At 38.9% G+C, this 22272-nt stretch overlaps 1 protein-coding gene across 5 annotated transcripts in view; it reads right to left on the minus strand.

The window, feature by feature from the left end:
• Window positions 1–374: 374 nt before the first annotated feature.
• Window positions 375–22272, minus strand: part of cc2d2a (coiled-coil and C2 domain containing 2A) — a 38336-nt gene continuing 16438 nt past the window's right edge. For 2 of the 5 annotated variants that reach the window (XM_067446781.1, XM_067446778.1), the window contains 24 exons: window positions 21653–21900; window positions 19738–19915; window positions 19503–19656; window positions 19238–19385; window positions 19009–19147; window positions 17325–17528; window positions 16771–16863; window positions 16208–16299; window positions 15813–15827; window positions 12866–13033; window positions 12674–12779; window positions 11451–11560; window positions 9607–9703; window positions 9411–9509; window positions 7151–7327; window positions 6943–6957; window positions 5092–5295; window positions 4918–5007; window positions 4719–4832; window positions 3551–3685; window positions 3192–3314; window positions 3046–3104; window positions 2631–2808; window positions 375–916 (listed from right to left, as the gene is read on the minus strand). In XM_067446781.1, the coding sequence (XP_067302882.1) occupies window positions 728–916; window positions 2631–2808; window positions 3046–3104; window positions 3192–3314; window positions 3551–3685; window positions 4719–4832; window positions 4918–5007; window positions 5092–5295; window positions 6943–6957; window positions 7151–7327; window positions 9411–9509; window positions 9607–9703; window positions 11451–11560; window positions 12674–12779; window positions 12866–13033; window positions 15813–15827; window positions 16208–16299; window positions 16771–16863; window positions 17325–17528; window positions 19009–19147; window positions 19238–19385; window positions 19503–19656; window positions 19738–19915; window positions 21653–21900 (3135 nt within the window). In that variant the 3' untranslated portion in view covers window positions 375–727. The remainder of the gene's footprint in view (window positions 917–2630; window positions 2809–3045; window positions 3105–3191; window positions 3315–3550; window positions 3686–4718; window positions 4833–4917; window positions 5008–5091; window positions 5296–6942; window positions 6958–7150; window positions 7328–9410; window positions 9510–9606; window positions 9704–11450; window positions 11561–12673; window positions 12780–12865; window positions 13034–15812; window positions 15828–16207; window positions 16300–16770; window positions 16864–17324; window positions 17529–19008; window positions 19148–19237; window positions 19386–19502; window positions 19657–19737; window positions 19916–21652; window positions 21901–22272) is intronic. The other 3 variants (XM_067446779.1, XM_067446780.1, XM_067446782.1) reach the window with 3 other exon arrangements.

The following is a 22272-nucleotide window of genomic DNA, read 5'->3' on the forward strand; positions in this document are numbered from 1 at the left end:
GATCCGTGTCTGTCTGTCTGAGGCAGACAAATACATCAGTCACCCATAGTGATAACATCTCTGCAGTGCTGAAGTCTCTTGAAAGATTTACAATTTCACATGCAAAGCAGAGAAAAGTTAAAAGCATCTGCAATGTTTATTCTGTGGCACCAATATTGTAATGTGCAATTCCCACACTTAAGTGTGTCTCAATAATTAACTGGTTCGGTTTAGTAGTGTGCTTACCTCAGCTTAAACCAGTACAAGTAAAATATAAAAATATCTATAAAGTATTAAACTGTAAAGAATGTATATATATATATATATATATATATATATATATATATATATATATATATATATATATATATATATATATATATATATATATATATATATATATCATTGGTGATATTTTACCTCATTTTAAAAATAAAATAAAAAGATTGTTTTCATGTTCTTGGGTGAGATTCTTTGAGATTCACCCTAAAATAACAATACCAAAAATGTAGCAGTCTAGTGCAATACAATTGCTTAAAACATTTCATACATATTTTTCCAGTAAAGACATGAAAAACAGAATCAAATTTTATAAAAGTTTTAAAACTGCACATAAATGACACTACAGTTTCTTTAAGAATAAATAAGAGAACTAGTGTTAAAACACACTGGCAAGCACATGTATATAAAAATTGACATTTCATATGCAGTATATCTAGAAGTCTTTTGATGATTGCTGTGCTGGGATCTAGTGTGCACTGACCAGGGAGGCGATGTAGACCCAAACGGAGAGCACGTTACCGGGGTACGGGTGCACGTGGACCGCCAGGGCAAACTCTACGTTTGGCGCTTCGGCCTTATGAACCCCTGTGCTGTGAACGGCTTCAATGATTGGCCGAACCTCAGAGAAAGGAAGGTGCAGGGGAAACCCAGATATCTGAAACAGAACAGTTAACATGTGCCCCCATTTTTCATGAGCTGAACTCAAAGATCCAAGACTCTTTCTATGTACACAAATGGCCTATTTATCTCAAATACCATTCACAAATCTGTGTTAGTGAGCACTTCTCCTTTGCCAAGATTATCCATCCACCTCACAGATGTGGTATATCAAGATGCTGATTAGACAGCATGATTATTGTACAGGAGGAGTGCCTTAGGCTGGCCACAATAAAAGGCCACTCTAAAATGTGCAGTTTTATCACACAGCACAATGCCACAGATGTTGCAAATTTTTAGAGAGCGTGCAGCATGCAGGAATGTCCACCAGAGCTGTTGCCTGTGAATTGAATGTCAATTTCTCTACCATAAGCCATCTCCAAAGGAGCTTCAGAGAATTTGGCAGTACATCCAACTGGCCTCCCAACCACAGACTATGTGTAACCACACCAGCCCAGGACTTCCACATCCAGCATCTTCACCTCCAAGATCGTCTGAGACCAGCCACCCGGAGAGACGCTGCAACAATCTTTGCATAACCAAAGAATTTCTGCACAAACTGTCAGAAAGCGTCTCAAGGAAGCTGATCTGCACGCTCGTTGTCCTCATTGGGGTCTTGACCTTACTGCAGTTCGTCGTAACCAACCTGAGTGGGCAAATGCTCATATCCGATGGAGTCTGGCACCATGGCAAACAGAGTGTATGGCGTTGTGTAGGTGAGTGGTTTGCGGATGTCAACATTGTGGATCTAATGGCCCATGGTGGCGGTGGGGTTATGGTATGTCATGTACAACGAATACAGGTCCTTTTTATTGCTGGCATTTTGAATGCACAGAGATACCTTGACGAGATCCCGAGGCCCATTGTTGTGCCATTCAACCTCAAGTTGCAGCATGATAATGCACGGCCTAATGTTGCAAGGATCTGTACACAATTCCCGGAAGCTGAAAACATCCCAGTTCTTGCATGGCCAGCACACTCACCGGACATGTCTCCCATTGAGCACGTTTGAGATGCTCTGGATTGGCGTATACGACAGCTGTTCCAGTTCCTGCCAATATTCAGCAACTTCACACAGCCATTGAAGAGGAGTGGACCAACATTCCACAGGCCACAATCAACAACCTGATCAGCTCTATGCAAAGGAGATGTGTTGCACTGCGTGAGGCAAATGGTAGCCTTTTATTGTGGCCAGCCTAAGGGACTCCTCCTGTGCAATAATCATGCTGTCTAATCAGCATCTTGATATGCCACATCTGTGAGGTGGATAGATTATCCTGGCGAAGGAGAAGTGCTCACTAACACAGATTTAGACAGATTTGTGAACAATATTTGAGATAAATAGGCCTTTTGTGTACATAGGAAAAGTCTAAAATCTTTGAGTTCAGCTCATGAAAAATGGGGACAAAAAAAAGTGTGGCGTTTATAATTTTTTTCAGTGTATTAAAAGACAGTTAAATAACGACTGTCTTCCTAACCTGCACGTTTATATAAACTCAATGCGATGCACTTACTGCCTCAAATGTGTCTGATGTAATGTCAGACAAAACACAAATCTCTGACATTCACTGGTGAAAAGGCCTGTAACTCCATTTGAGCTTGATTTCAGAAAATTTTGAATAATATAACGACGTGCAAGTTTCCAAACATATAAAGGCAAAATAGTAAATTACAGGGTGTTTAATCATAAAAAAATATATAAAAGCACTCACCCTGTATTCTCCCAGAAGGCTTTGCAGCTCGAGGCGGTGTTCCTCAGCCACCTCCCGTCCTCCGCTCTGCTCTAATTTTGGCAGGAAATGTCTCAGCGTAGAGATGCAGTAGCGGTTCCAGCGCGTGGGGTGACGGGGACGCCAGTCCATGATCTTTTCCCTCAAAACCTTCTCTATCCTACATCACAGGAGCACAGAAGTTTACTGCATGATTTCATAAAATGCTCTAAAATATGTGTACCTACAGTGGATATAAACAGTCTACACACCCCTGTTAAAACTGCTGATTATTGTGATGTAAAATATCGGAACTTCTGCACATTTAACGAAAAACATTAAACCTATAACCTAACTGCTTAATTGTGCACACCCCTGAAAGGGTGTGTGTCCGAAAGACGAGACCTTTACAACTAACCTGTCTTGTAACTCCACAGCAGCTGCTCTGTCCGTGCGTCTGTACACTAGTCCCTCCGGCTGAAAAACATTACTCAAAATTAATTCTGACAGCACAATTTGTGACCCTGTTAAATGGAGGCCTGTGAATGTGGGAGCCGTCCTCACCTGCACACTAGAGAGGCCCGGGTCAGGGAACGCTCTTGAGAAAAACGGTTTCCAGAGTTTTGGCTTAGAGACATCAAAACTCATTCTCACGGGTGCAGCGTATGGCTGGATATTCAACCACACCTGAGACACATGGACACAAATATACAAGTAATTATACATTTTAAAAAAATTACTTAGAAGCCAAAACACACTGTAATCAAATTCAGTTCAGCTTTGACAGAAATTGCATTTTTTGCGCAAACCGGTCAAAAGTTTGTAACAAATTGAAAGAAGTCTCTTCTGTTTGGAAGCTCTTTTCCGCCACAAAATAAAACATTGTGAAAGATAACTACGCCTTTTTATCTGGTTTTACTAACATTATCTGAGTTGATCAGGCAGCCGATGGTCTGTAGGGGGCAGAATATGTCATACTGTCCGTAGTGCTGCCCAGTGCTGGGATTCCAGATCAGATAGCGGTTCTGCTCATACGTCAACACGTACGCTGTGGCGCCCTGAAACAATGACACAAACCCAATCAGGCATAAAACATCCATCTACAGCGATTTATGTTGTCATAGTATCACAAACACACAGGTTTTGTTTGACCTTGCCCACTTTCAAGCACTTCCAGTGGTAGTTGAAAACACATTAGACCGGATTGATTCTGTAGTGTAAACAATGCATTTGAGTAGCCATAAAAGGCCGTATCTCTCCACCTACTTTATGGGACACGCGCAAGCCAGTCGGGATTAAAACTTTGTCGGCTGAAGACCCAAATTTGGTTTGAAGATGAAAAACGTCCCAAGCACAATGTTCTCTCACCATTTCTGATTTCTAACACACTTACAGAGTTCGGCTGGTCTTGTGTCTGTCAGAGCAGAATATAGAGCTGATGCTCTCTGTGTTTTTCCATCATCTCCGTTCATGTTCATTTGTAAATTGTGTGAGCTTAGTTTGTCCATTAGATTGAAAGATCTGAAAACGCCTGTAGATTTACCCGCCCATAGACCCTCCCCTTAAAGAAATCAGGACAGAAGTGGATGAAAGTGGACAAAAGAGGATTAAAACACCAGGTGGGAACAGGAATGTCTCCCTTGTCTACTTGTGAACCGATCAAACAAAACGCATCTTAATACCAGGTGTAAACAGGGACAGAGATGAGAAAGATGTGGTTTTCAGATGTGGTCACATTAGCAAAATATCTGCAAAATGTCACACGAGGATGAAAGATTTTCACACACTGGTTTCGCATCAGGTTCAAGTAAGACGTGTCAATGTGCCATTTTCGCTAAATTTTGTGGGCAAAAAAGGGCCATGTCTGTTGTCAATAGTGTACCGATGTATGAAGCAAACACACAAGTCACTGTGGTTCAAACCAAGCAGCTTTCTGTTGGTCACTGTGGCAAAATGACCAACTTGAACCTGATGCAAAATCTTGTGTGGAAATCCTTCATCCTCACGTGACATTCCTGATGGTGTGGATTCCTATTGAAAGTACTGGATTTCACCTAAATTAGCCAATTAGCTGAGAGGCCTGTGACTTACCTCAGGAATGGCGGTGCCTATAATCAGCCACGCCCTTTTCCCCATCGACAGGAAGTAGTTACAGAGCAGCAATGCATGCTCCTCCTCATCTCCAGCTAGCAATGTTAGGAATTGCTAAAAACAGCACAGATCAAACAATGAGCGTATAAATGACACAAACTCAAAGAACAGAATCAAATGATGAGAAGAAGCGCCTCACGTCGCACGTGCTCCATAAGTCGCAGACTCCCGCAAATGACACGCTGTCTGGAAGAGAAGGGATGAGCGACACGTATCGCGCAACTAGCTCCTGAGGAGAGACAGAACGGGAGGATGAACAGAACGTCAACAGAGAACACAGCGACGCAGAGAGGATGTGTGTGTGCGGACGGACCGCGGTGTCCTGAGGACTGTTGGGGAAAGCGTCCAGCAGCTCCTGCGGGGGATTCAGAGGCCGGATGAAGCGCGTGACGAAGACGGTTTTGCCGTTGATGTCGATGACGGTGGTGAGACACGGCCTGTCGGGGAAACGTCGACTTGCCTCCTTCTCAAAGACTTCGCTCGCTATCAGCAAACGCTCAACTTCCTGAGTGTCAAACTGAGAGAAGAAAGAGGTCAGGGGACATTTAGCACAGTGATTTTACACTTATCTGGGAGCTATTTTTTTAGTTTCTCTTATATGAATGAATTTGAGCATAATGCCGCAAATCTTAGATACAGTACATACACTACCATTTTGGGTCTGCATGATTTTTTAATGTTTTTGAAATAAATCTCTTATGCTTCCCTATCAAAAATACAGTAAAAACATTAATACTGTGAAATGTTATTACAATTTAAAATACATGTTTTCTATGGAAGCTTGTTTACGGCACGGAATATTATTTGTTTTTCTTTTATATCACAATTCTGACTTCATCTTGCAAATCTGACTTTTACAATTGTTTATCTCACAATTCAGACTTTTTTATCATAATTCTCACTTTTTTCACACAATTCTCACTTTTTCTCGCAATTCTGATTTTCTTTAGCAATTGTTTATGTCTCAACATTCTGACTTTCTCTCGCAATTCTCACTTTTTTCTCTACAATTGTGAGTTTATATCAATCACAAGAAAAAAAAAAGTCAGATTTATGAGATAAAGAGTCGAAATTACCTTTTTTTAAAAATGTTATTCAGTGGCGGAAACAAGCAACCTTAGTTCTAATTCCATTCTACTGTGAAATTGTATTTATTTCTGTGACCAAAGCTGAATTTTCAGCATCATTACACGATCCTTCAGAAATCACATGATCCTGCTCGAGCACTATTTCTTCTTCTTATAAATATGTTGGAAACAGTTGTGCTGATACAATATTTGTGTGGAAACCATCATACGTTTTTTTTTTTAGGATTTTGTGATGAACAGAAAGTTCAGAAAAGAACAGCATTTATTTCAAACCAAAATCTTTGCAACATTATACACTTTACTATCTCTTTATGAAATCCCTGCTGAACAAAACTACTTACTGACCCTAAACTTTTGAATGGTAGTGTATAAACAAGTAAATTTGACATGGAGAGGTATTAATCTAAATCTGATGTAAACAAACCTCAACTAAACACACAACACTTATAGGAATGTTCTGGGTTAAGCTACAATCATTACAAGTAAAGCTCTATGATGCTCAGAGTTGCTGTCGATTACGACATAATTATTCAAAAATTATTTCAAAATGTTTCTTTATTAGAGAAAACAAACACAAATCATGTAATGCTATGGCTTGCACACAATTAAATTCCATCGCGCAAATATATTTTAAAACGTTTCAAATAGAAATGTGCGGCTTGTGTATTTGTTAAGCACTTTAATTAATTTATCCACGTCAAATGCTTTTTATTTGAGCTGTAAAGTTTTGAAATTGTCTTTTTAGCGACATGACCACAGTTCTGGGTTCCTATGGATTTTCCTCCACGTAAACAGTCCCTTTCTTGAAATAGTGCATATCCTGTGAAAATCTCCACGTTTACTGCCATTATAACTTTACACAGACAATGCTACTAATGCATTTTATCACATTGATGTTATATTAACACAGATATGTGTGTATATGAACACAGATATGTGTGTATTTCATTGTAATTGAGGAATAAGTTGAAAATATTTCATCTGTTACCAATTCACAGATGCTGTACTTGTACTGGTCCCAGAATATTGCTTAATACAACTAGGATATCTGGAATATCAGACTCCAAATCTGTTACCTTTACTTCCTTCATCTATTAAAAGCAGTCCAAACAAGAAAGAAAGAAAGAACAAAGAGAGAGAAAATCAATACTGAACAAACAAACAAACAAAAACATACAAATCTTACTTCACTCCAAAAAGCTGTTTTCTTTAAGATACGAGGTAAATATGCTCATTTGTATCGTCACATAACACATGATGATTTGTCAGATTTGGCTCCTGTACCTTTTCTCTGATGGTGTCTCCAGGCACCAGTTGGGGTTCAATAGTGATGAAGAGGCTGAGGAAGGTTCCTTCGCTCAGGCTGCGGATGGTGTCATATCCACCTTCACTGGCCAAATTTCGCTCCTTACTGTATCCCAGCAGCACAGGAGGAGTGGACACCTTAAACGTCCCGTCAATCTAAACATAAAACGTACAAAATGAACTAAAAGATCATAACCTGGATATTTTTTAGCTTTAATGAAATAAAACAGACAATCAAATAAAGGGTGTGTTCACGCTTGTAGTTCGGTTCTCTTGGTTATTTTGGTGCGGACTAAAAACATAAATAAGTTGCACGGTATGTTTGTGGTAATTGCCAACAATACATTGTATGGGTCAAAATTATAACATTTTATTTTATGCCAAAAATCATTAGGATATATTTTTATATCAATAATGGATGTTTACATTATAAAAACTAAGCCGGTGTAGCAATTAATGCCATATAAAATGCTAAATATAACATATTTTAACATCATATGACTGAAATTCCCTTAAGATCACGACACGAAGCTAATACAGACACTCAGTGGTGGTCTAAAGTGAGTTTTGAGTGAAAGTGTAATTTTAATATTTTATATTGTGTTATGTAGTTTGATGCTAACTGTAGCTCTAAAGCACCACTTGCGCCAGGAGCTAATCTATTTCACAATCTATTTTGTTACAATAATTCACATAAGGTCTCAAGAATATGCTTTTTAGTTTGTTTGCTTTCAAGAAAGACTTCAGATAATATGTGAAGTCTTTCAATACATACAAACAAAAGAATAACAATAAAAGAATAATGAGGATTAAGGTCTTATGCTGCCAGAAAGTGTGATACGTGCGATTGAGAACAATAGGGCAAGTTCACCTCACCAGATATTAGACAAAAGACTGCAAATGAGTTTTTTACAGGGCAATAACGTATTTAATTAGCATCTTTATCAGCCTTCTGTAAAAACTCCAGACAAGGTCTTACAAAATGCTTCGTAGAATGCATAATTGTAGAGATATTAAGTTTGTAATAAAGCATGACCACACTTGTGGTCAAAAGTTGTCATACTATATTCACATAATATTTTTGTACATTTAAAAATATATTCTTTTTTTTTATTTATTTTTAGGTTTGACCCTATATATCTTCATATTAATAACAGTCTGAGTAATTCTAAGAAAACTGTAAACTCTCAAGTGTTGGCTTTCTAAATATTTGTTGGTTATGTTCAGAATGACTTGTGAGCAGCAGCCTTTTCATTTTGTGTATGTCAAAATGCCCCACTTGCCAAAATGGAGGGTGTCTGGAAATGGGTTAAGTATATATATATACGGTATATATATATATATATATATATATATATATATATATATATATATATATATATATATATATATATAATATGCGATTTTCTCAATATTTAGATTTTTTTGCACCATCACATTCCAGATTTGATTGTATCTCGACCAAATATTGTCCAATCAAAACAAACCATACATCAATAAAGTCTGCTTATTTATTTAAGCTTTTGTCTGATTTACAAATCTCAATTTAAAAAATTGACCCTTATGACTGGTTTTGTGGTCTAGCGTCACATATTTAGTCCTGGTTTGCTTAGCCTTCACACTGTCATTTTAAACTCTGAACCTAAAGATACAAAACAAAAAGGTTTTATTACGTATATTTCATCACAGAACTCAACAAATCTCCAAAACAATGTGTGATGGGATAAATGTGCTTGCTGTATGTGCCTGTGATGGTATGAAAACTCGTGAAGAGCTTATAAAATGTGTAAAGGGGTTAAAACAGCGGCAGGGGTCCCTCCGTCACACACACAAACCAAGATCTGCTGCGAAGAGACGCGGTTCTGAAGCCAGTACAGAACTGTGATAGGCAACATCGAGACTATGGCGAGAAAAAGCAGGTATGCTTGAGCATTTTGTCATTTTGAAGGACATCACATCATGTCTTTGGTCCATGTTGGGTTCATTTTTCCTTCAGAGTGCATTTGGAAGTGGGTCTAGGTCCAATTTTTTGGTACACACCAAGGTTTGGATGGCAGCGTTCACATTTAAGGCACATTTACGCCAAAAAAGCACATTATAGTTATCTTTATAGTGAACCGGATTTTATGCAAATGAACTGTACTAACCTGTACCAGAATTTGTTTAAATCCAACCAAACATGACATGGGTGAACACACCCAAAACGAGATGATAAATGTATTAGCGTTTAGTATCTTGCCCGAGACTGCAGGTAGATGGTGCTGAAGGGAATCTTGATGGAGCCGAGCCAGTGGCGCTCTATACGGGTGTGAATAGTGTGTCCTCGCTCCCTCTCGTCCTGAAAGAGTTAAGACCGAACGCTCATGTCTTTAATATCGCATCATGAAAATTAAAATGGCTGGGAGTGGCATGTTCTGAATCTGAATGTTTCTCACCTCTGTCACATCATGCAGAACCTCATCGAAGATGTTGATGAAGACCTCATCTCTGACCGACTGCAGACTGGTGGAGCTGTAGTCTCCGTTTGGAGCACTGAGATCAAGGGAGAACAGCGGATTCACATCATGATAAAAATACAACTGAGGAAATAACACGTCTGACTAAACACCTAGTGAACTGCCTACCAAACCAGCATTTTAAAGGCCCACCAAAGTTGCTTGAAACGCGCAGCATTATTCAATGTGTTGACGTAATTTCCTGTGAAACAGGAAGACAGGGCGGGACATATCGAACAGCATTTTACCTTTTTAAAAATAGCCAAATGCATTTAGTCTACATCACAGTTCGGCCAGAGCCGTTGAGCTTGGCCAAAGCCGCAGTTACCTTCTAATCTCTAACCGTTTCTCATCATAATCTCCCTCAAATCTCTTTAAAATACAGCATAAAATACTGCACAGAATTCACGTTCACTGCGGTTCGAGTGACACTAACGGGTAACCAAAATTCATGTGCCCCAATGGAAAGCATATTTACACTGTCTGAATCATTCCCTTTCCTCTACATAGTGCATTATGTGCCATTCACGATATAGAAAATAGTAAATGTGTGAACAAGTGACTGATTTCAGCCGCAGCACTAACATCTGTTTATAATGTAGGGGGCGGGGCTTCAGATTCTAGAGAGCATTTGATTGGACAGAAAATCGGATGAGAATCTGAAGTGTAGCGTGAAGCCATACTTATTGGCGGAAGTGAGAGACTAAGTTTTGAATACTCATATCTTCTAAATGTGAATTTTGTCATTGTTTTGAAGAAGACTAGCTTATAGATAACAGTGAGGCTAACATATTTATACTAAAAGTCAAAACACTTCAAAAACTGCATTTCATGGGGAATTTAATATGAAGGCTGTTAGACACCTAATTTTTGGTCAAATAAATTCTTTGCTCAATGGAATAAAAGAAACTCAGAAGAAATAAAATAATGTGAAAAGAGAAATAAATATTATTAATGTAATATATATAATAAATATTATTAATGAAATTATATATATTATTAATGAAATATTATATATATATATATTAATAATATTTATGTATAATATGTATTATTTCTCTTGACACAATAAAAAGATATTGTGTCAAGAGAAATAATACATATTATTAATGTAAATATGTGTGCTTCATTCAAAACCAGACAATATTAATAAAAAATAATATTAGTGAAAAACATCTGTCAGGAAATATTAAAATAATACTGATCTACATTTACTAACACTTTACAATAAGGTTAATTAGTTAATTACATTAGTTAACATGAACTAAGAACGAACTGTGTTTAAAAGCATTTAATTATCTTTGTTAATGTTAATTTCAACATGTACAAATGCATTATAAAAATCTTGTTAACATTAGTTAATGCATTGTGAACTAATATGAACAAACCATGAACAGCTGGATTTTTATGAACTAACGTTAACAAAGATTAACTAACGCAGAACAGTGCTGTTCATGGTTAGTTCATGTTAAATAATGCAATAACTAATGTTAACTAATGCAACCATGTTATGAAGTTACCATTTTTTGGGGGGAAAATATAAAGAAAAATAATAAATATTAATGTACATTTACTTAAAAAGTATTTTTTTTAATTAATACTGCAGAATGTCAAGACATTTTTTTATGGTATTTGCTTGTACAGTGTTTCTCATGAGGGTTTTTTTCAGTCAGGAGCCTGAAGACAGCAAGCAGCTCACTAGGTTTTAGAACAGCGCTATAGTGACATGTTGATGTGATGATACACTGGCTTTCAAATCCTTATGTTGTATGTTCTAGCCTGACCTGAACGGCAGAACGATCTCCTCATTCCAGCAGGGGTTTGGCCCCTCGGCGGTAGACGTCTGAAGCACTGAACGCTGGAAAGACACCTCCACAAACGGCCTGATCAGAGGCTAAAGCACACACACAAGAATACACACAGTTATAGTTAAAGGTGCAGTTGGCCAAATCTGAGAGACGCTGTGGGAAAACATGTAAACCAACCCCTAATGTGAAAATTAGGAATGTCCCCGACTAAGGATTCACACATTCGAATCAGAATTGTCGAATCTTTCTATAGTCGACTGACAGTCGAATCATCTATGTGTGTGTGTGAAGGGGTTGGGAGGGGCACGACACCAGTCAGCAGGAGGGCCAAACTATTTTTATTTTCCTTTACACACTGCACACAGCAACAACTTTTAATAAAGCGATTAAAACCGCCTGCCAAATGACAGACGAACTGACAATGGCTTTCTTATTTAGGTTTAAATAAAAGGTAATGTGGTGGATAAACATTCGTAAAACGTTTTCTCATAACATTTTAAAGCCCCGATCGAAATACAGAACATCACACAAATATATAAAAGAACATTTTGATAAATAACACTTCGAGTGTGTTTACATGCACGTTCTTAACTACTTGTGTAACTGTATTTAAATAGGAGAAACGTGGAGGTGTTTGGTACTTCTAACTTGATCTCTGTTTGGTACCATAGTGAATGAACTGGGCTTAGGGAGCTAGCTAAATACTATCAGATCGTCACTGCGTGTCAGAGAGATTAAGTGCACGCACTGAGACGAGAGAGGTATGTATCAACTCGTTTAAGTTAAGGGAATAACATAGTTTAATATGAAAAGTCAGTGAAGTATCCCTTTAAGCCGATTATATCTTCCGACAGAAGAGCTGAACGATGGGTGTATTTTGTAGCACAGGGTGAAATCAAGGGTTAGAGAGAGAGAGAGAGAGAGAGAGAGAGAGAGAGAGAGAGAGAGAGAGAGAGAGAGAGAGAGAGAGAGAGAGAGAGAGAGAGAGAGAGAGAGAGAGTGTGTGACAGTGACAGTGACAGTAAATGCACATGCTGTAAGGTCGCAGCCACTTGAGCTACAGCCGAATAATACTCATCGATCTAGCCTATGTGACGCTGTTGTGTATGACTTGGCAAGAAGGGACAGTGGTGAAAAACACACCGTGTACGCCCGGCTAAAGGTACAGGTGTGGTGCAGTGATGCCGTCATGGTGTTACCTGTCCGAAGGGCCACTCACTGCCGTGTTGGGATGTTTGGGGCGGCATAGGAGCTGCATATGGCTCTGTGAATGATCGTCCAGACTTAGCCGACACTGGGGGCTTGCTGAAAAGTCAACAAAAAAATCCATGAGTGAATGATGTCATTTAGTGTCTTCTTATTGGTCAGCTCTCCTGGGTGTGCACAGGTACCTGGCGTAAGGTCTGCGGACAGGGATGTCGTATCCTCTGATGATGTTGACCAGGAGTTTGATGTCTCCATCCGAGAGGTTCTGAGCCGTCACCTTCTTCCTCTCCTTCCTGCGAGGCTTCAGGGGCCGTTTGGGCTCGGCCAGTTTGAACAGGTTCCAGCCCAGAACTCTGAAAGAGCATCCGCTGAGAGTCAGTGTGGCGATATCCCATAACACACTGCAGTATTAGTGAGGGATCTGAGTTAACGTTCAGCTTGAACAATAGACATTGAGACAAGGACTTTATCAGCCTCACATAGTTTAGTTGTTTAAAGTCTCTACTTCTATCCTGAACACACACAAACAAACATCTACTAACAGATGCTGATGTTGAACACACAACATGTTATATAACTGATCGGCCCTTGAATTTGATTGGTTGAGCGGCATTCAAAGAGTGCTGATAAGGAAGTCCAACAACACAGTTTTCATTGTTTGTATCCCTCTTCTTGTCTGTGTTCGGACATTACTGATAGACTGTCAGTCTGTGCATTAGTGATGGGGATTCTGTCACTTTTTTGCAGGTAACAGAATCATAATCTATCAAATTATTTTCTAAATTAGCAAAAATAAATAAATGTAAGACCATCATATTGTTTTATTCTAGGCGTGATTGTTTAATGTGAATATGGGATATAAGCACTCTTTAAAAATATAATTAAAGGTGGGGTAAGTGTTATTTCAAAACCGTTTTAGAAAAAGGACTCGGGCCGAGTGGAATAACAAACTTGTAGCCAATCAGCAGATAAGGGGCGTGTCTATGATGAGACGAGAGGCTTAGTGCGCGTCATTATTAAAAACACACCAGTGACACAGGACGGGCATTAGCCAAGAAAGAACTAATATATGCTGCTTTTGCTTGAATATGCTCGTGTGTCACGTTCGCTTGTTTGTCCATTTGCGATCGTATTGTGGCTCACTTCAGCGATGATAAAGACCCGTTTATTTCCACACCGTATGACGCATCTAAATCCCCTCAGTGTTTCAAGCGTCAGCTCACAAAATGTGTGCGACAGGTAAGATACTATACTCGTAATATATGTTTGTTTCCTCTTTTCATCTATATAACCCATAATTGTAATATGTTGTTAGCTGGAGTATCGAGTTTATACTAACGTTATCGAGTTGTTCATGAGAACTGTTTGTGTTTTGTGATCGCTATAACTCTAATCTTGCCATAACTGTAATATGTCGTTAGCTGGACTGTCATGCCCGTGTACTATCGAGTTGTTCATGAGAACGGTTTGTGTTTTTGTGATGGAAGGGGTGACTTTTTCATTAAATATTCGACCTGGATTAGTTACACACAGATTCTGGCATATTCGTTGCCTGGGTTACGTATGTGTAGGGCGGAGCTATCAAAATAGGGCCGAGACCCTTTTTGGGGGTAGGGGCGTGTTTGTTTTGGTGATTTGAAATATCAACAACGGTTACCAGATAGCACTTACCCCACCTTTAACAAAATTTATTACCATAACAAAAAGTTAAAGATAAATTTCATGCATTGTAAACTCTAACGCTCAAAATAATTAATTAGTTTGAGTAGAGATAACTTAAATTAAACAAATTAGTTAAAACAAATGAACTTTTATGAGTATTTATAACTTTCTTTTTAATTTTAGGTAATCTAAATTACTTAAAAAAGTAATTAAGATTACTTAAAAAGTGTTTCGAGTTTTATGAACTGGTTTCTTTTAATTTAGACAAACTTAAATTTGACCGAAACTGGGCTAGGATTTCTATTTCCCAGCATGCTTTGCCATGAAACTTGAAAAGGGACAGTAAATGCCAATACACACGTGTTCAGTTGTTTTGCAGTAAATATACCGTCATACAGAAGGCTGTAAAGTAAAGGCACAAGTTGTGTATTAGGCAAACATTTTTGTTGAGAAGTTCTCCTGTGCACGAAAATACAAACAATTGGCATAATTATTGATGAATGAAACCCACTATCTTTATGAGTGAGTCACTGAATCATTCACTCATCTGATTCATTTCAAAAACACTAAGGGCTTTATTTATGAAGCATATGGTGCAAGTGCACTTAGCAATTTGAATCCACTTTTGCTAGTTTAACGATAGGAAAAATGGTCGGCGTGCCTGGCGGCCGGGTGGTCTAAAAAGAGATGTACTTAGTCTGTTAATGAGTCATGGCTCTGTTTTGGGTCTCCATTTACATGGAGGAAAGACTGAAAGCTTCTCCAGAGAGGAATCATTTTATTTTTTATATTTAAACATGTTTGTGCGTCCCTGTGTGTTTAATAATTAGAGTGCGCACGCGTTATGTACCCGCCTATAGGCACATATTACTAACACGCCCTTTATGTATCACAAAAAATACTGTTACAACAATGTTGTTTTCAGTTGCCTCAAAATAGTAACGCACCAACAATAAGCCTGAACACACCTGGTTTTCAGATCATACTCGCAATCATGCTGTAGTTCTAAATGTTACTATGGTTGTGAAATCTATGCTCCACAAAGAAATAATGACTGTCATATGGGTTTGCAACAAAATGAGGGTAAGTAAATAAATACATTAGTACTGTTGCTCTAAACACACTATCAGTACTCACCATACAGCAGATGAAACACACAAACACTCTCTGAATGTGTGATTTCCACATTAACACACACACACACACACACACACACACACACACACACACACACACACACACACACACACACACACACACACACACACACACACACACACACACACACACACACACACACACACACACACAAAATTCAGTGTGGGACTGGACTCCTCTAACATACTTTACACTGACTAATTCTAAAGAAAATGGCATCTCGTGAACACACAGATCTGAGGGGAGGAACACAAGGAAAATAAAGGAATACGGAAGACTGAAAAAATAACAGAAAAAAACCTCAGAACATACCCAGCACCTGGACCACTGAATATACAAACATACAGGAGAAAAAAAGAGAAATAAAAGACAAGAACTGTCAAATAAAGATCACTTTATACAGGTCTAAGATTAGATAAAACCACACGCTCTGTTGTCTGTAGTGCTCAAACTACCCTGCTCATGGCCTGAACATACCATAAACTGCTATCAAACATGTTTAATCTTCCATATAATCATCATCAAATAGTTATTTAATTAACTGCAGTGCTAGACTGGATGTCAGCATTTGTTACTGGGTGGGTGTACCGAACCATATCAGAATATGCAATCGATAGTAGCGGGCAGAGTCTTAAAGATGAGGATGCCTCAGTATGCCTATATTCAGTCTGCAGAAGTGAATTAGATCAACAATAAGAGCCGTTTACCCGATGCTGGGAACCTCGTCCTCCGAAACCACATCAGACAGGATGAAATGATGCTTCGCTATAAGGGAACGATTAATGACTGACTCCCGAACCTGAGACAGAGACAAACAGAGAATTTGAGAGGGAGTTTTATTTTAAGGGCCCTTTGCTGACCAATCCATACATACCACATTTATCCTATACATAACTCACATTAATGCCCACTTTTCTTAAATAATTAAAACATAAAGAAGTCAAACATTAAAAATATCAGTAAAAGAAATTTAAGAAATTAATACTTTTATTCAGCAAGGATGCATTAAATTAATCAAAAGTGACAGTAAAGAGATTTATAAAGATTTCTAATTAAAATAAATGCTGTTTTTTAACTTTATTAAAGACTGTTAAAAACACTTATTTTAAATTGTAATACTATTTCAAAATATTACTGTTTTACTGTATTTCTGATTAAATAAATGCAGCTGAGGTGAGCTAAAGAGAAAATATTTAGTAAGAAACTTCCGACCATAATATTTTAAATGATAGTCCAAGTACGAAAGAGAGCAAAATAACTCATCACTCACTCTTTGCAGATATTTGGCCACGAGGGCTCGATGGGAATCAATGTGCTCTTTTGTATCGATGATCTCGCTCTCCTTTAGTCTTTTCTCGTAATCCTGAAACAAAATCATGACACAAGCCCACCTGTTTATTCTAACATATGAACTACTTACAGGTACATATGTCCTCAAAAGATAACTGCAGCTGCTGGAAACCTATATTCATGATTCACAGACTTGCCATGACATCCTGCACAGACATCTATTTGACACTAGGTGCTGCTCAATACAACAGAATTCACCATTGTTTTATGTATTCTTTTCAATCTTTCAATGCAACGTTTGACTCCTGCCTAGACTGTTTTACCAGTTTTATATCTCTTTCAAGGCCATTCATCTAGTCTGGACAATCTTAGGACACATCACTTCAAATTCTGTTGCAGTATTTTCACAGTGAAACAATCGGCAATGTAAGAAACACTATACAAAAAAAGGTGACTTGACCACTTCGCAGACTGTTTAGCATGCCTGTTACAACATTGTCAGACACAGGGAGTTTTCAGGTTAAGTGTCCTCACCTGGAACACTTTTTCGGATATCTCCCGCTCCATGGAGGGGACGCATTTAAAGTGCCGGAACTCGGCCACCTCCTGACTCCGCAGCCTCAGGAGACGGAAGCGACGGGAACGAAGCAGCTCCTCATCAGTCAGGAAATTAAACTCCTCCTGAAGCTGCTCCAGACGAAAGTATTCAGGAACCGCCATATCTCCACCACTCACCACCTAGAGAGACAAAGAGCCCTATTTTAACGATCTGAGTGCATGGTCTGAAAGCCCATGGAGCAGGTGCACGTGGGGCGTGTCCAAATACAATTTTGCTAGTTTAACGGCGGAAAAAAAGGTTGGCGTGCCAGGTGCATGGTCCAGAAGGGTTGTACCTAGTCTCTTAATGAGTAATGGGTGTGTCCAACAATGTGCCTGAACACACCTGGGTTTCAGACCAGCCCATAGGTGAACAGTGCATTTGCTATTTAAATAACGTGGAGTTGCACGTGAAAATGAAAACCGCGTCAGGCTGAAACAAAAAACACTTGCGTCACATTGAACTGGGTGTATGATAGGGCCCAAAGAGGGAGAGGCACCAAGATAAAAGACAGCACTCTTGAATAATAGATTTATTTTGGTATTATGCTGACTTTCAGCTTGCGCTGTAATGCGCAACAATTGCGCTGCAATTCTGCAGTCCAATGCTGTGAAAACTTTCTGCTCTTTAATTTATTTGTGCACTGTCAAATGTTTTTTTCCGCCACAGCCAATCATGCTGCATGCTTACTGGCTCACTGACGTTGACAAGATTAACCCCCTAGGTATCGAAATTTGGTATCGAACGGCAAGACCTTTTGCGATACTTCATAGTATCGAGGCAATTTGGTCGTTACGGAAAAAGTAACCCAGCCCTAGTCAAAAGATCAAGGGAATTTTGATTTCTCAGTTGGAACAGACTGTTGGAAACAGAGCGTAAAGATGGACTTTAAATATTTATTATCCTCCAGCACCCTCTATAGGCCATGATCAGCGACTAGTCAATGTCAAGCTTAAAGGGTTAGTTCACCCAAAAATGAAAGCTCTGTCATTCCTCACCCTCATGTCGTTCGACACACGCAAGACCTCTGTTCATCTTCGGAAAACAAATGAAGATATTTTTGTTGAAATCTGATGGCTCAGAAAGGCCTTCATTGACACCAATGTCATTTCCTCTCTCAAGACCCATAAAGGCACTAAAGACGTCGTTACAAAGCCCATCTCACTACAGTGGCTCTACAATCATTTTATGAAGTGAAGAGAATAGTTTTTGTGCGCAAGAAAAACAACTAAATAACAACTTATATAGTGATGGTCGATTTCAAAACACTTCTTCCTGAAGCCTCGGAGCTTAATGAATCAGCGTATCGATTCATGATTCGGATCGCATGTCAAACTGCCAAACTGCTGAAATCACGTGACATTGGCGGCCGCTGATTCGATACACTGATTCAAAATGGTTCAAAGCTTTACGAAACGGTGTTTTAAAATCACTATATAAGTAGTTATTTCGTTTTTTTTGCGTACAAAAACTATGAACGACATGAGGGTAAGTAATTAATGATAGAATTTTCATTTTTGGGTGAACTAACCCTTTAAGCATGACGACCAACACTTACAACACTTACTTTTGACTCACAAAGGTGCTTTCAAGAGTTTGATAGAATTCTAGGAAATGTACCGAGAGTAGTTGCATGACGGAGGTGTTGTTGGGGTCGTTGGGGTCGAGGCGAGACTCGGCCGCCCACTTCCCCAATTTCTTCATGTCATTTAGACCAGATGCCCCAATACAGGCTATAGCGTCCATCTTCCCAATACCACTGATGAGAGAGAAAACAGTCCATTTAATCTAGCACAACTCTGAAAACAACCCACTAATGGAGGGCTGGATTTCCATTTGGCTCTCTGACCTGTACATGCCTCCTCCAGGCTGACTGGACGGGGGTGCGAGGGGGACGTCATCTTCCCCTACAGCCCATGACACACAGCAGGAGAGCTTCCCTGATGTCAACAGGGTCTGTGTGTGAGTGCCGTCAGCCTCGAAAGAGAACGGAACACCTACCACAAAGGAAAAATAAAACAACCTGAAGGCTGCATCATGAGACAGCCCTTCTTTCAGGGGACATCATTGTGACGCACAGAAATCTGTTTAGGTAGGTTTTTAAGAGTGATTACCACTGCCGACACCCTCGTGGTTGAAGGTGACTCTCTGGTTGCTGCTAAACTCCATCTCCTCAGATGGTGCACTGCCGGTCAGGACAGAAGATTCTGGAACCGGCACAAACACCTCAGCCAGCTGGGTGAAAGGTGAGCCGACACTCTCAAACACCTGCAAAGACAACATCCAGAACATCTCTAAAACACATACAGACAAATGGCAGTGGAACTGTGCATTTTCACCCAACCATACCTGCAGTTTGATGCTTTCTGGCCTGTTCACTATCTTCAGGTTGAAGATCTGACCAAAGTGGACTCTGAAATCCATGTTGAGGGCTCGACTGTCTGTTCTGGAAACTTCTTTATCGTTGTACAGGACCTTGATGAAGAGGGAACGTTTGGCCACATCCTCTCTACGAGCAAACTCGGCACTAGACGAGGAACAAACAAAAACTTGTTTACATATTAGGATTTTTTTGCCCAATTTATGTCCACAAGGTTCATTCATATCTATAGGCTTTCTGTGGTCGTGGGTTCTAAACGGTGGTCAAACGCAATCAGTGTTGGGCAAGTTACTGGAAATTAGTAATTAGTTAGTTACTTATTTTAAAAGTAACTGAATTGCTTTACCAATTACTGTATATCAAAAGTAATTATTTACTAGGGAAAGTAACTTTTAAGTTACTTTTATGTCTGCTTTTTAAATGTAAATATAAACAGTACTGAACAGCCAAACACAACAAAATTCTTTTAGACCTATTTATTGTAATCAACAGATGAGAGCATGTTATAGGCTATAGCCTATGACATGTAGTCAGATATAATGGCGCTACTGCAACCCTCGTCGCCGCAAATTAATAAACCAAGCCAACACGCAAACTGCCGCAAGTGAAACTGAAAGTCTTAGATGCTCAAAAACACAATCATCTTCATTAAAGCAAATGAGACTAAATGCTCATACCAGTGCGTATCTCGCTCTCTCATATTGCAGTCTTTGATCTTGAAATGAGCTGACGAATACAATTCTTTTATCTGTTGCTTTTGTTGAAATGTGCATATAGCGCGGGAATTGAAGATTGGATTTACATTCAGTTTGAATAGAGGCGTAAGGTAAGGCAACCTGCATGATTTTTATTTAAATGTTTTAATTTTTTTAAGATTGTGTAGCCTGTTTCGTTTGCGAGCGCCTATGATCAGCATAACCTCAACTTATCAAATATGCCTTTTTTCTGTGGTTATAATAGTACGCCACTCATTTAAACTAACGTAGTGAAGCTTTAAGTATTTGATATCTATAGATTTTTTTATAGGCAAGACAAGTCAAGTGTTGATTTGAGAGGCTAAAGCATTGGGTTAACTCAGTCAACTCGCTTGCTCGTCACTTGTTAACAAACAAAAAAATGCTCCAAACATTTATCTAAATTAACTTAAAGAAACAAAATGAAATATAACTACTTTGACATTAAAAACTGAACTATTTTAATGGCTGCAACAATGTGTACAATGTGGTCGGCTAGGCCTAGATTTGAGCTTCTTTTCTCTTTCGTTCATTTTTCACAAGAGAGTAACAAACTCTTTTAAATTTCAGCAATTGTAATTGCGTTACTTGATAAATAAATAAAGTTATCACTAAAATAATGTAATGTAATGCGTTACTCCCAACACTGAGCACAATACACTGAACAAAATACAGTGAGAGAGGTTTAAAGATGGCCATTGTCATGGTCTTGCGACCAAAAATAGCCTGCAATCATTTTCTGAAAGTGTCATGATCATCTCAAAGTGTGTTTACTGCTACGACCTGCATCTATTGACAAGCCAATAAAAATGATCATGCTCCATTTGCAAAACTAGCATACCAAGCCTCTTTTCCCTGGCAATGACCGCATCCATATTCTCACGCTCCCTCCTCTTTTTTCAGTGCACATAAAAATCATAATTGCCAAAATGTGATTCATCTTGCTTTGTTTCTTTAGCATTAGCTCAAGCAGGTGATGTTTTATTCTTCAATACAAACTTGTGTTGCAGCCTACGATTCAATAGGTGTCAACAATGGAAAAGTAGAACGGTGAAAAGGAAAAACGCATCCTGTGTGAACCGGCCCTCATTTTTATTAGGTCTGAGGTAAGTGTATCAGTGTGTGTGTGTGTGTGTGTGTGTTCATTCACCGTGGGCACTGCTCATTGGGGGTGACAGGCCCAGAGATGGTAAGTTCTGGAATCAGAACCGGTTCTCCAGGTTTCCTGCGAATCCTGGCAGCCTTTTCACGCACTTGCTCTTCCAGGGTGCCCATGTCTGGTTTCTCAGGAGGATCTGGCTTCTCGGGCTCCTCGCCTAGCTCCTCCTCACTTTCCTCATCTTCGTCTTCTTCTTCTTCCTGCTGTCTTTTCTTTTTCTGCTTTTTCTTTAAGGCTTTCTGAGAGAATCAGATGCATGCTGTGAATATCTCCTGTCAAATCTGGTTTCAAACATGATTATGAATGCATAAACAAGTAGGTTGTTTTCTTTCCTTTTTTCATGGCGAGAGCCAGGTTTAGTTATTCAAAAGCTAATTAAGATGTTTAAGATTCATTTTTTTCTAAAAACCTCAAAACTACATTGAGGTTTTACTTGGTTAAAAACCTTTTCAAAAGTATCCACATAATTAAAAGTTTCTCAAATGGGTAGAAGTATTCCAGTCCAGCAAAACATGTCTAATGGACATTAAACTCGGACAAGATGAACACTTTGGTGAATTTCCTTCTGATAACAGTAGTTGTTAAGACATAACATAAGTGGTTAAGACATA

The sequence above is a fragment of the Pseudorasbora parva genome, chromosome 6 (assembly GCF_024679245.1).
Source record: "Pseudorasbora parva isolate DD20220531a chromosome 6, ASM2467924v1, whole genome shotgun sequence".
NCBI lineage: Eukaryota > Metazoa > Chordata > Actinopteri > Cypriniformes > Gobionidae > Pseudorasbora > Pseudorasbora parva.